Source organism: Trachinotus anak, unplaced genomic scaffold, assembly GCF_046630095.1.
Source record: "Trachinotus anak isolate AG129_WGS33_773 ecotype Australia unplaced genomic scaffold, CSIRO_AGI_Tana_v1 ptg000028l, whole genome shotgun sequence".
Lineage (NCBI taxonomy): Eukaryota > Metazoa > Chordata > Actinopteri > Carangiformes > Carangidae > Trachinotus > Trachinotus anak.
The window spans coordinates 6337371-6352423 of record NW_027273879.1 but is presented as its reverse complement, the minus strand read 5'-3'; the positions used below and the strand labels follow the sequence as shown (position 1 = coordinate 6352423).

The following is a 15053-nucleotide window of genomic DNA, read 5'->3' as shown; positions in this document are numbered from 1 at the left end:
TTTTAGCAGTGACATGCAGTTTCCCCTGTCATTCTTGGAAAGTTGGGTACATACAGTAGATGTATTGACTGTGTTTGTGATTGCTTAAAATTTCCTGTCAGATGTTGACTGTGCCATTTGACTGATTGACTGAAGTGGGTTTCCATCCACTAATTTTATGCTCATTTTCAAATTGAAAGAAAAAGCCAGAAATCCAAAAAGTCTTGAAATATTGCAAAAATAGTTTTTCTGCTTACTGAAGTGGAAAGGTTCGTGTATTGACAAAAGCAAAATGTGACACAGTGCAATGGAAACAGACTAAAATTAGATGGAAGCAGAAAATCAAATGATGAACATTAGATCTGTGTTGAGCAATAATGAGACTGTTGCTTAAATTAATACATAAAAAAAACCCATAATGTTTTCTAAGTTTTTTTTCACTGTTTGAGGTTTGACTGACACTCTTTTAATTACCTCTTCTTCTGCAATGTTTTCAATGGCACTAGATAATGTTCAGGGAACATTTTCATAGGTCAAATTTCTCAGAATTCGGTTAATATTTGCACTACATTTGAGAGACAATGAATCTGATTGTGTTTGAATAGCAGGGAATATCTCCACCAAGTGTTTGAAAAACCTAATCTTCCTATAAGTAGCCTCTAAGACCCAAAGTAAACACAAAGGCTCCCATGAAAGTGAGATAAGTGCAGGATAATCCTAAAACTTCACCCAACACCATCCACACACTCAAGAAAGAACCTGATATCTGTCATAAAAGGTGTTCAAATAAACAAGACCCCCGTGAACGTGTAACATAACATGTCGTGTCAGCTTACGTAGGTCTTACCCTCCGCACAAGGTCAAGCCTCACACAGACACACACATGCGTAAACACACAGACACACGGTGAACACATAAAAGCATTAAGCATCTGTTTCACACTTCATCACTCATCACCACTTTCCTTCAGACTGCTACAATTTCAGCATTTCAAGAGCATCCTCGTGACCGTGATGACCACTGGAATAATTGTTTCCATGTTGAAGAAATGTCTGAAATGCTTTAAAAAAGAAAAACGATCATTGACAGGTACACACAGGCCAACATTTGCTCGATATTGATTATATTATATACAGTATATATAGTATTAGACTATCAGGCATATATAAAGTGCACCCCTATCTTTTATCATTTTTGTTTGTTCCTTCAGGCAGCCACACTCTGCCATTTCCACAGATAGTTTGTGTATGCATAAGTATTTTTCAGTCAGATGACCTCTGGCACTACACAATTGTTGTGAGGCATCAGGGCTAAAGAGGAGGCTGGGGGAGGCAGCAGCTGAGTAGACAGGGAGGCATAGGGCAAAGCGTAAAGGAGGTTGTCAGGAGGGGATAGCTTCTGGCGAGACGACAGGGAGTTCGGAGGGGAGGTGGTGGGAGGAGATTGCATTATCACCAGTTTGAGCAAAAACAAGGAGAAGAGTGAAAAGTGCAGAGGTCAAAGAATGAACGGACAACCACTGCTTCTGTTTTTCAAACAGGAAGGATGGTTAGTAATGTTTGCAGCTTCCTTATATGTTATTACAGCAGTCAAGAAGTTCTTATGTTTAAAAATAAAAAATAGTTGTTTTGAATTCCTTCCAAAATGACCCATATGAGCCAAAAAAGTTCAATATATGGAAAAATATGAAAATTTGTTGTCTCACAGAGAGGAAAGATGAAACCACTCTCTGATTTTTGCTAAGTATGGAGCAAGAGGAAGGGGGTGATTAGCTTTTAGCTTTTTTAGCTTTGCTTGAAATATAAAGTGGAAGCAGGGGAAAACAGCCTTGCTCTCTCCAAAGTTAAAAATGCACCAACTAAAGCAGAACCCTTTTTTTCATTTTAGAGAAAGTTGCATGGTGTAGCTATTCCTTGATGAACAGCGGTTTAACCAACTGTGCAGCACCTCTGCAGTTTGCACAGTAAGTCACTGCACCGAGCTGTTGTTTGCCAAAAGTGCTTTGAGTGTGTAACTGTACCAGCATTGTGGTTGTGTAGTGGTTAAACAAACAAGATGCAATAGCACACAGTTAGTGAGTTTTAGAGGTGCTGGTAGGCATATTTTTGACTCTGGAGACTTTGTCCCCCTGCCCCTAGTCTTTGTGCTAAGCTAACTAGCTTCATATTAAAAGGACATATATGACAGTGGTATTGATTTTCTCGTCTAACTTCCAGCAAGAAAGCAAACCTCAAACTATTCATTGAATTTATGGTTAGATGTGGAGAACTAAAACAATTTGGTTAAGGGAAACATCAGGGAAACATATTCAGAAACCAATGCTGACTCTTTGTACACCCCGACCATTAACCCAGATCTCTTCCTTAAGCCTTGTTTTTGCGGCAATATAACAATTCTATGCCGTCTTTGGTGCTGAGAGAGGAATGTCGTGATTCATGGCAGCAATTATTCAGGAAAATGATGAGGACAGCATCACTGTGATTATTACACAGCTAGTGTTAAACTTTAATCATTTCACAGAATTGACATGAGTTTGAAAAGCCCCTTTTGTTTTGGGTGTAGTTTCTGATAAAGTCATTTTTAAAACAGGATTAAGGCCTGTCTAGAGTAATTTCCTTGTTTTCTACCAATGTGTGCCAATCAAAACCCCCCAATGTCTTGCCAGATATATATATATATACACACACACACAGGTTTTGGTGTATTACAAGGACATTTCTCCCCAAACTATTTTTTTTTGCTGTATCAGGGGGATACTCCTCTATAAAGATGTGGTGAATATAAAATCTGGCCAATATAGTTAACCACTAGCTCTAATGCACTACATGATTATTTTCATAATGTTTGTCAAAGCAAGCTGTTTGAATATTAAAAACAATATATTAAACAATCCACTTGTTTAAAGACACCAAGAAAGTGTATTTATTCATGTCCCAGCCTGTGTTCACTACAGGTTATAGAGGTCCCCACTTTGATAGGTCAGTGCAGCAGGTCCCCTCCTGACAGCTTTTTAGAAGAAAGCATTACAAAAGCAGTTTTGCACTTACTGAATATTATGAAAATGTTTTTATTTCCTTGTATTTTCAAAAATGAGTAGAAATTGTTGATAAGGTTGGAATGTATGTGTACGTGCTGGTGTTGAGGGGCTCACCCAAACACACACACACACACACACACACACACACACACACACACACACACACAGACACACACACACACACTTCTAGTCCTCTGGGATCTCAGTACCTGCGAAGCACTGATAGCTTAGATCCTGGTAAGATGTGTGTGTGTGTGTGTGTGTGTGTGTTTGCAGCCTGAGTAATGCTGCATCTGCATCTGTGCACCAGGCCACCTCACCCCCCGTCTGTCTCCCAGGCCAGCGGTGGGCCAGAGCTATCCATCAAACTGGCATCATACAGGGAGCAATGGGACTTTGGCGTCTGCCTGGGGCAACATGTTCACATTAACCTCTTTGACGAGAGGCCAACACAAACGGCCACGCTAGTCATGATGCTCTTCTCCCAGACAAAAGTTTCATGGGAAAGAAGCGGCCGAACTTATTGGAGCTTGCAGTGAGCTGATGGTCAGAATGAGGCAGGATATGTAGGTAACCAGTCAATACTTATTAGTTACTATTTTTTTTAAATTTTTTAATTTTAAAACAAGACTGATCCTGATATCCCTACTTGTATATTTGTGAAAATCCCCCATTTGGACTCATTCAACAAGTATTTTCTGTAACTAGACAAAGAATTTATATAATATCTAAATTACAAAGTAAGATCCTGTGTAGATTAGTAGATACATATACATTCACTGACTCTTAGAGAAAAGATTTCTTTCTTTCTTACAATTTAGTGGCTGCCTTTTACTAACCTCTAGAGACCTCGACTGGAGTTGGTTTGTTGACAGCATTGCAGAATCAAAGAGAGCAGCTAACACCAGACCTGACATTTATGGTTGATGTTTATGACTGTTGAAATGTTTTCCTGTTGTTTTAGTGAGCTGAAAGTATTTTGATGTGGCATCAATGCGTCTATTTTTGGCTGTTTGCCTGCAAGAAGCTGATCCAGCAGCAGCAGCATTGAATATACCTAGTTTAAACATGCAAAACCAGGATTTGGACAGGGGGCACTTGTTACTCTACATCTATATGTACGTATGTGAGGGTCTGTATCTGTTTATGTATACATTTTTGAGATGGTTCAGTTCCTCAGTTTTTTTCGACTGATGAGTTGCAAAAGGTGCAGCCAGGCTTCAATTTTGCATCATGAAATAACAACACCTCAGTAAAGTTTTTTTCCACACTGCATGACTAATCTGGTTAAACCTGGTGAAAAGTATAGAATTTGCAAGAATGCAAGAATCTTTCAGGTGATTCAGGAGATTTTTGGTCTTTGGATGTGAGAGAAACTTGACATTAGTAATTGGGGAAGGAACTGAGGTGATCTGAAATTGCTGTTTTCACAGCACTACAGACTCTCATTGTGTCTCAGCATCCCTGTTTGACTTTTTGTCTAGGTTTTTGTGTGTACATTTGAATTTTATTTTTGCTTGTGTATCTTATCTTAGTCTTTGTCCTGTGTGGTGTTTTCCTTTACTGTTGTTGAGTAGCCTTGAAAAAACAGACAGAGAGACAAAACATCAAGGGGAGTTGTGACCTCCTGTAAACACATCTGTGTGTTTGACAGGGAGTTTGAGAGGGAGTGTGTCGACGGGGGCGGGTTTCAGCCCCGCTGAGGCCGTGTCCACACTAATCTGGATATGTTTAAAAAATGGCTTCAATCCAAAGTAACTGAAGTTTTCACCTCTGAGAAAGGAACATACTTTGACTGATTAGTTTTCACCATAGACATCTGTTTGTGGAGTAGCCTCATACAGTGTTTTTCAAATTTATGATTACAGTGTAGGAAAAAGAGACCACTGAATCATAAAGTCAGAATGTTTAAAGAGACTTTGGCAGCTGATGAAGCTGGATTAAAAGTTTCTGAGGAAGAGTAAGAAGTTAAAAAAAAAAAAAGAAAAAGAAATGTTCGGTGTAATGTTCAGTATTTGTTGCCAAGCACAAAACGGTCATGAAGTGTGTTTTTTTAATTTGTGCGTAATCATCTTGATCCTAGTGAAACTCACGACAGTAACATTAAATCAACAGACATATATTGTATATTTTGTGTTATTTTTAACACCGTCTAAGCACTGTGCAGGCTCCTTAAATCACAGTCTGTCCTGTGATTGTAAGCATGTAATTATTTCTGCTTTTCCTTTTCAATCCAGTACGTTTACAAAACATCCCATAACTAGCAGTTAGATTAATCTGCTGTTATGATCCACACTAAACAAACATTGGAGCTTCTCTCTAAAGGGCTTAAGAAAGATGGGTGTGTTTCTGATGTCTGTGCTGCTTTGAAACACATACATAGCACAGTAAACAATGAGCCAACCCTCAATGGATCACACTTTAAATAGTTAAAGATGTAATCTACTATAATTGCTTTCACTTTTACTTTCGCTTAGCTTAGCATAAAAACTTAAAGGAGGTGGAAACAGTAAGCCTGGCTCTCTGCAACGCTCACAAATTTACACAATGTATCCCGTTTGGGGTTTGTGCCGTAACAATTTCTCAATGAACATCAGTGCTATTTGCCCAGTGCTTTTAACGCCAAGATTTCAGGAAGTCACTGTGTCTGGCAGCACATAACTTAACTTAATAACCTGTAAGACCACAACTTTTCAGTTTTACATTTCAGTTTGAGTACAGATTAAACAAACAAGATACAGGGAAACATGTTAAATTGTGAGCTTTTAGGTGCTGATAGACGTACATTTGCACCTTGGAGAGTGCCAAGCTAATTCTCCCTTTTCCCAGTATGCTGAGGTAAGATAAACTAATTGCCTCCTGGCTCTAGCTCCTCACTTAACACACCGACTTGAGAGTGATATCAACCATCTCATCTAACTTTTGGAAAGAAAGCAAACAAGCTTTTCTATTTTCCAAAGTGTGTGAAACTATTCCCTTTTTTATTGCTGTTATCTGTAAATTATGTCTCGATCAGCTTTACAGATTAAACAGAGAGTGAGCTTGAAACCACAACTAAGCTACTTCTCGCTTAAATGCGTGGCATCAATCCACCTAAACAGCAGACACTGAACTAGAAGCACTCTACTGTCCATGTATTCCTGTATTACTAATTAAAATTTTAGCAATACAAATGGAGAGCACAGATCAATGTATTGGTTTGTTAAGTGAGAGTCTGGCTAAAAGCCTTAGGGTCACTTGGTTATTAAAAACTCTGATGATAACACACATTGATGACACTGTGACTTTGCAAAACTACAATTAGAGTATTACAGTTGTACCATTTGTTGTTTAATATGCAGTACAGAGCACATCATTACTGTACAGTTATTATGTCAGAATTGCTGCCAAGGAGCTTTGTGTGAAATTGTGCAGTGTGTGTGTGTGTGTGTGTGTGTGTGTGTGTGTGTGTGTTTGTGCGCGCACAGGATAAGTAACGACAACCTCCTTTTTTATTATAGTCTCACTTGTACCTCTGTTTCTCTGTGTTTTCACTGACTTTACTCAAAATAAACCTGCGCTGATGCTTGAGAGTTGGTGATTAGCAGGACTATGGAGTTTACCCACAAGCTAATGGTTATGCTATTTTCTCTCACTGCTCCCCTCATAGCATGCATGATTATTTTTGCTTTTTGCTTATTGATTCTGGGGGACAGTCATTCTTTGACCCCTGGGCGTGTGTATTTTTAGTTTCTCCAGAGGTTATTGATGTATCCCAGGAGCCCCTGCCAGCATCCCAGCCTCTCCCTGTATGTTAAAATTGTTGTGATCAGCAGATTTAGCAGACATACAATGTGTATGTGTCTGTTGGACGGATATGGTTCGGAGGGTGTCAACCACCCTACATTATGGAGAGAGAATTTGGGAGGGGGGTTGAAAGCTTTGACAACCGTCAGGGGGGATGATGTCATGCGTGGGTCTCAGCTTGTAAGCCTGCATGTTTTCTGCACCGGTGAAAAAAAGCCCCAGAGGATACATCTGGAAGTTTCACAGAGCGGAATCTGAAACCATTGAGCCGACATGTTCAGTCATTGAATGAAAGGACACATGAAGAGAGGAGCAGGGGGGTGTTGGGATGGGTGGTAGGAGATGATAAGAAGATGAATGGAAGGAGGAAATAGTGGGGAGATGCATGATGTTGTTATGGGACAGGGGGGTGGGGGGATGAATTAATACATGGGTGGAGGAGAGGAAGCAGATTTAATAGTGTTCAGCGTTGAGGGAGCTAGCAGAGCAGCTTTAGAGATGGTAGTCTCAGTCTGTTGGTCCGTCCATCACACAAGTTTGTGACCAAATACATAACCATAGCAGCAAGCTGTGCTTCCCAAAGGTTGATGCTAAGCACTGTTGTGTTTACTCATGGGGATCTTGATCTTGCTTTTCTTTGTGATGGTAGCTGCATTGATGATTTGATGATAACGTCTGATGTTTGATAACATCTGCTGAACATCAGCATGCAAACATTGTTACTATAGCCCAACAGATATCGGATATTGATATTTTATGTGTAAAAACTTCGATCAGCTGTTCCATTTCATTTCATTTTTTCAACTCAAACACACAACATAAACTAGAAGGGCACTCAGAGAGCGTCCACCTCTCAATGTCAAACAACTCACACCGGACTTTGGTGTGAGTTGAAAAAAATGAAAAAAATGTAAATTCATAGTAAATGATTCAGATCTGCACCAAAATGTTATGTTTTCTTCTCTGGATCATGCTCCATCCCTCCACCAGGTTTGGTGCAAATTGGTTCAGTACTTTCTGTGTAACCCTGCTGAAAGATAAACAGACACTGGTGATACTACGCACTTTGTTTCAGCTTGTTTTATCAAGCAGAAGAAAGTGAACTGCTCTCACTGGAAAAGTTGAATGAATTTATCTGTATCTTCCTTTGCCAACAGACATTATCACTAAAACTCGAAGGAATTTGATCTTTTTGTTCTCCTCTGCGTATGAAGACACAAACACGCCTACATTCATGACCTCTTGTGTCCACTGCACACCCCACATACTCTACATTTGCCAGGAATAAAGCAGCGCCTGAGCAGACAGCCGAATGAGGCAATTAAGTCAAAGTCGGCAGAGCTGAAACCCGTCTGAAGTTGAGCTCGTGATAACCATTTTTTGAGTGTTTAGAGAGGAAACTGCAGATACTGCTGGAGCAAAGCGAGAGAGAAAGGCTGAGAAAGAAATGCTGTGGAGAAGAAAGATAAATGAACAAAGGAGGAAATCTGGAAATATCTCAGTTTCATAACCTTGTCATGGCTCTAGGCCGCCCGCTGCCATGCCAAAATATGAAGTTACTCTCCCTTGCCAGGAGTGTCTGTTGTTGAATGCCAGCACATGTTGAAGAAGAGCTCCAATTCCCACCCAAAGCCCTTTTTGACCTTTGCGGGGTCAAACACCAGTCAGTTATAAAAACATTAATTCATTGCTTCACTGCAGCTGATGTATCATTACGATTATCCAGTTTCTGAGCTGCTGCAGATGTTTGCTTACTTTAATTTTGGGAGATTTGTTTTAAGGGTCTGTCTTGGATCAGCTTTACAAGTGACACGTGTTTCTTACTACAGCTGATTAAGGTTGTGTTTCAGGGTTACCTAATGACTCTGTTGCCCACAGGTGCTGATTTATGTTAAACTTTAAAGTTGATAATAGTGGGTTAGATATGTTACAGATGAGCAGGTGCCAGTCGGGTGTGTGTTTTTACTGTAGCTGAACGAGGCTTTGAAGCCTACAGGTGCTGACTTGGGGTCGTTTTATAGCTGGTTTGATGTGTCACAGGCCAACAGGTGCTAATCTGTGCTGCTCCGTGGTCTGGCTGTTTCAGGCCGATCTGACTTTTGCTACTTTTCTTGATGTGTTGCAGGATTGTTAAATGGAGTCCTTTTGGTTTTGATAACTGTGGCCGAGAGGGCGGCAGGGTTTTATTGTGGGTTAGTGTGGCTGACAAACTGCCAGGGTCAATCAGGACCTTAAGGAGCCTGACTGAAAACAGACACGTTGTAGTCTTAAGCCTGTGACATTTGAACCAATTTCCATTAGACATTTATGGCGAACAAAAAGATTTTTCTTCCATTGAACAATGACACACATGGACTATATTGTATCTGCTAGTCTCTCTTTTCCGCAGAAACAAGACTAACACAATGTCGACCCAGGAGGTGTGTCATGAGCAGCGCAATATCAGAGCGACAGCAGCAGCTTCATCCTCTGTGTCTACACAGGATACGTTCAGGCACAGTGTTGACTGTAGGTCTCCAGTGTTTTGGCAGCGCTTAGAGCCCAATACACAATGACTGCAGCGACGCACGTAAAACAGAAGAAAATAGACTTAAAGCTTAAGAATACACTTTGGGCTGCATTTACAAGCGTATCGCACAAGTGAAACACGAGCCGTAAGATGGCCTGTGTAGACAGCTGGATAGTTTGAACTGACTAAAAACAGGGCTGAAATGCTTTCTGTGTAGACATGCTGTAAGAGGGTTTAGTTACCAGTTGTCAGTTGACATAATATTGATTATTTGGACAATAGATTGAGTTACTTAACAAGGGCTGGACTGCACTGGGCTGTTGGTTGGGGAAAACCAGCCACCTGAACACATCATCTAACCATTTGATCAAATAAATCGAAGAGTCAGTCTACTGGAAATGATCATTACTATCCCCTATAGCTGACTGTCTTGCTGTCTCTTGTTGTAGCTGCTTGTGTTTATTTTTAATGTTATGAGACTAAGAGTCTGCAGACATGCTGGCAGCTCAGCGAGGCTGTACATAGTGGACACAGTAGGTCCAGTAGTTGTTGAGATATTTGAGCCTGCACCAAAGCGGTGGGCCGACCAACACAGAGCCATGTTGCTCGCTCACCATGTGTAACAGAGTACCATATGAACCCTCCAGACAGTGATGGACAGCTTTATTTGCCAACCCCTCAGAGGCTTATGAGGCCATTTCCATCCACAGAGGACAAGCCCACTTATTGGTTTTCCAGGGCAGATGTCGGCCCAGCTCATGAAAATAGCTGGTTACATAACTCACTGGTTCTGATTTGAGCAGAGCTGAGCCAGAAGACACCAAACACAGCAAAATGAGATGGGTATACACAAAAGACGTGTCTGTCAGTAGACGAAGGGCGCTCCTGTATGATTTACAGCTCAGGCCAGCGTGACTGTGAACTGAGTGCTTGAGCTCAGTCAGTGATAAATGGAAAAGGTCTGTTTGGCAGGAAGCCATCTTAAATCAGCTAAATTAGCTGTGTGTATCTATGTGAATGTGTGTGTGTGTGTGTGTGTGTGCGTGTGTGTACCTGTGGATTTGAGGGGATGTCTATAATCAGGTTAATAGAAACAGGAAATGGAGCTTCTCTGAGAGATGGAGAGGGGGTAACAGAGGAAGTACAGAAACAAATGAGGGAGAAACAGAGGGGATAATATTACTTGGCTGGGATTCCAGTATATGACTCTGCAGATCTGCTTCTCTCCCTGTTGCCCTCTCTTTACCAAACAGGGACGTTAAAAGTGTAATCTCATTTGAAATCTACCTGAGCAACATCTAAACATGACTGGATGATGACTGGCAGCAGTATGTTTTCATAACTCCTCTGTTTATTAGAAAGCAGTAAGAGGGGCCATAACAGAGCTAATCACATATAATTCATGCATCTAAGCCTCGAGCCTTGAGTTAAGAACTAGTGTACACATATGCACAGATGCCTGTTTGTGTTGCTTTCTTCTGTCTTTCTTCTACCAACTATGTCCTTTTAACATGCACAAGAGGATACAGCACATGTTCAGCACTTCATGATTTCATTGTCGTGACTGAATAGAGTCTGGACTGTTTAGTTATAATACATTTTTTAAAATTATGACAAAAGAAATTATACTTTCTCCTACTTACAATGACATAACTTATAAGAGCAGCTCTCATGTGATCACATATGTGCTCAGAGAAGGAAAGCAGAAATCAGATATAGATTACATCTGCCATATTGTACATCCGTTTAGTTCTTACAGTTTATTCAGTGGCATGCTGTTTTACAAGAACATATATACTACCTATCTTTTTTAACTTTATTTGTGTGAAATCTTTGAATCTTCTCAGAATAATTAAGATGGGAAATGAACAGCAGTCTATCATATTTATAATCTTTAAATGGGGATGAAATAACAGGGAATTGGCTGAAATGCAGACGATTCTGCTGCAAGACATTCTGCTGCTGGTAGATGAGCTTACACAGACGTAATGCGATTACAAGAATTTAGTGCCACTCTCAATGAAGACATTGTTTGCAAATAAAATCAATACCAGATTTATTCTTGTTTTTTGTTGTTGTTTTTTTTGTCACCCCTGATAATTGGAAAAAGAAGAGTGGTTTAATGTCCCATTAAATGTTTGAATGCAGTTAATGGACTAAAACAACCTTATTTATACCCCCCTTGCTATACCTCCCTCAGCTAATGTATTGTCAGTATTACCAGGCGGCTGAGGCTGATGGGAATGTCATTAGTTTTGTAGGTGTTTGGTCAAAAACCAAAGCATCAGACAAGTTAAAATCTTTCACCTGATGATGGTGCTGATGAAGTATTAAGGGCTCAGCAAAGTTATTACAATTCATCCTACAGTTCATGAGCTCTATGTGCCACTTAAAGTTTTTTGGTGACGCTTGAGGAAACATCAGAGGACCACCACAGTCAATAGGCTTATTTCTCTGTGGATCACAAAAGTCTGTACAAAACTTCATGGCGGTCTGTCTAATAGTTGCTGGAAAATTGCAGTCTGGACCAAAGCAGTGGACCAGCTGACCGAACAACCAGCATCAGTATCCCTGCAGCTAATGACTGCGGTCCAGACTAAATATGGTAGCTCTCTATTTTGTTTGGGTCAGACACATTAAACACAAAGCATCATCATCAAAACAGTAAATAGCTGCTTTTTATTTGTGTCTCCAAGTACGTGGCCTGTGTCTACACGCTCTTTGTTGTGATCTCACTGTCCTTCTTCTCCCCTTCACTCCCTCACAAGTCCGGGAATTGAATAAATTACACTGAAGGAATTCTCTGGCACGGTAGATATAAAGAGTGTCATTGTGGCGCAGGCACAATGAGACATGGATGGATTTATATAGAGCCTCTGTGATATACTCAGCTCGGTGACAGACGGACGCAGACTGTGCAGAGAGCAGAGAGGAAGCCATTGTCCTGCAGGTCAGACTGGACTCTGACCAAAGTGCTTCACATTGATGTTTGAAATTCCTCTAGTGTCCTCCAGAATGACTCTGTATGTGCGTGTGTGTGTGAGTGTGTATGCATGATTTGGTTCACACAGTTCATTCCTCATCTTGGTATACCATCTCCGTAAACAGTATATCACTAGATATTTTTTGATACCATGAGAATTATAGAAACACTGCAGCCATATTCACAAAATTTCCTTTATTTATGAAGTTATTCTATTATTAGATCTGTTTATTTCTCATTTCCGGGTTGCATCTTGAATAGTTTGTAAATGTTTATTAAGATTGTTTGTTAATGCTTTACCTTCCTTTCATTAACATGGCTTTCCTATATGAGAAAATGAATACACAAGTCTCATATTTCAGGATTGGATTATTTATTCATCCGATTTATCAGATTATTTAATCTAAACTCTCACTGGGACAGTACAGGAGATTGAATGGTCAATAAGCTTTGTTCTGTTTATTAAACAATAGCCTTTGGCGTTCTGTCTAACCTTTTCTTTCCGTTCGTCCCTGCAGTGCTGCTGACGCACGTGTTGTCCTTCAACGTGGACCAGAAAAATGGTCTGTCATTCATTGGTCCAGTGGAGGACATGTTTGGCTACACTGTCCAGCAGTTTGAGAACAGCGAGGGAAAATGGTGAGTGTCATTAGCTGTAGCCGTTCTGAGGAAATGAGGGTATCCAGAGACAAAACATTCATCATCTTTCCTCCTCATCTCACAGATGCTCGTCGAAACACAAGCCCGTTTCAGACATAAACGTGACGGCAATTTAACATGATGTCGGCTCGGACCTTGTAACATTTCCATTAAATTCCAACATGGCAAATGTCAGAAGTGAGTGAGGTTAGATTTGTGTAAAGGCAGCAGCAGCACAAACTTAAATATGTCCAGACAGAAATTAAACACGTTTTATTCACTGAGATATTATCTTTATGAACAAAGAAACAAAAATCAATATGAATTTAAGTTGTTAAGGAGATTGTTCTCATGGGGGATCAGTCTGTAGTAATATGATTTGACTCTTGTAGTGAAGGACAACAATATACCTACAATTATTTTGAGACCAGCTCTTCCTCTCTGTATTTAAAGTTATGAATGTAGTTATCTTAACATCTTGTCTTGCAGAATGTACTTTATGATACCGATAAATGATGAAACTGATCAGAAGCCGATGGTCATGATGGACAATAGCTAAAGCTTCAGTGGTGAAATAAGTTTTAAAATCCATCACTGTGAGAACAGAAAGCTACAGAGCTCGGACATGTTTTAGTCATGTGTGCTCCTAGGGCTCAGTTTTGTTGAAATGGATGACGTCCAGAGCATCACCGAGCTTTTTACGGCGAGAGAGTCCCTCACACTGTAAAATGGGGATTTCAACGATAGCATTATTTAGTTTGCAGCCAAAACCTGAAGTATATCCACAAATCTCTACTCAATATCAAAATGAAGTCATAATAAATCCGAGTGATCCATGGTGAGAATGTGACACACAAGTCACGATTAATGGCCTTTGAGCCTCCATAGAAAACTCTCTTCTTCCTGCACATCATTATATTTCAGCTCCCTGCCACTGCTTCCTCCCGTTCACCAGGTGCCAAATATCACACAAACACTGTAGCTCTGAAATGTCCTGTCAGGTCTGAATAAAGCTGTCAGGAACATTTGTTACCTACGATATGTCTGAATGACAAAGTGGCATCAGAATTAGCCAGCAATGTTTTGTATTCCACGTCTTAAAAGTCTATGTTTACACAAAAAAAATTCACTCTATGTCTTGTGCAAAAGTTTCTAAAAGTTCAGTTGCCAACAAGATTTCTGCTTGAGGATACTTTACTATACCAAGACAAGTACTCGGCTCGGTTTAATTCAACATTAACAAAAGCTACAAACCATGATTCACCTGTAAAACGAAGTGAAGGGGAGCATGCCAGATGCTGCTGTAATGAGGATCCTTTCCTTTATTGCTCTAGCTGTTAAACATAATCTGCCCACTGGAGTATCCACATACCCTGCCTGTAAATACGCTGAAACCAAGCATCCGTGGCTCCTTGCTAAAACAGTCTGGGAGCACATTTTTAAAACCTTGTTAAACGTTATTAGACTGTGGTTAATGGCTCTGTTCGCATCTACATCTCTCCTTCAGTTACTCCAGTCTTTACGGTTCAACAGTTTCTTTCTCTCCAACCTGTTGCGGCACCACGTCTGGCTCTTTCCCACATGGCCGTACCTGATGCTGTTCTGCAGTAATGATCTTATCGAGCTCATGTGAGATCAGTTACAGTAATTCACTCACTGCTAATCGGTCGAACCAGCTGTGGCTGAGCCTCTGAACACTGTTCACTGGAAAACACTTTGGCTCTGTAGCATCTCCAGATAGCACTATTTTGTTCCGGTTGAGAGAGAGGTGCGTGATAAGGGCCTGACATAGGCTAAGGCAGGCAGAGAGCAGACATCAGAGATCTGGAGGAGTGAAAGAGAACAGATGGAGAAAAAAAAATGAGATAAAACACAAAATTAGAGAGGAAATTTGGGGGGGAAATGAGGAGGAGGGGCCATAAAATTAGAGATGATATGTAGCCCTCAGTGGGAGAATATTATAGAGGAAAAGATAGCAGCTGTGAGGTGATGTAACATGCAGGTTGCTGCTGACAGTTGACTGAGCTCAGAGTGAGTTGTTGTTCCACTCTGTGTCTCGCTTTAGATGACCAGGCCCCGTTAGAGTTGAGGAATGTTAATAAGCCTGAATGTTTAAAGGA

General features: G+C 40.5%; 1 protein-coding gene across 2 annotated transcripts in view; it reads left to right on the top strand.

Annotated features, from left to right (window-relative positions):
• itga1 (integrin, alpha 1) overlaps window positions 1–15053 on the top strand; it is a 60468-nt gene that overhangs the window by 20604 nt on the left and 24811 nt on the right. For both annotated transcript variants that reach the window (XM_071465603.1, XM_071465602.1), the window contains one exon: window positions 12813–12933. In XM_071465603.1, the coding sequence (XP_071321704.1) occupies window positions 12887–12933 (47 nt within the window). In that variant the 5' untranslated portion in view covers window positions 12813–12886. The remainder of the gene's footprint in view (window positions 1–12812; window positions 12934–15053) is intronic.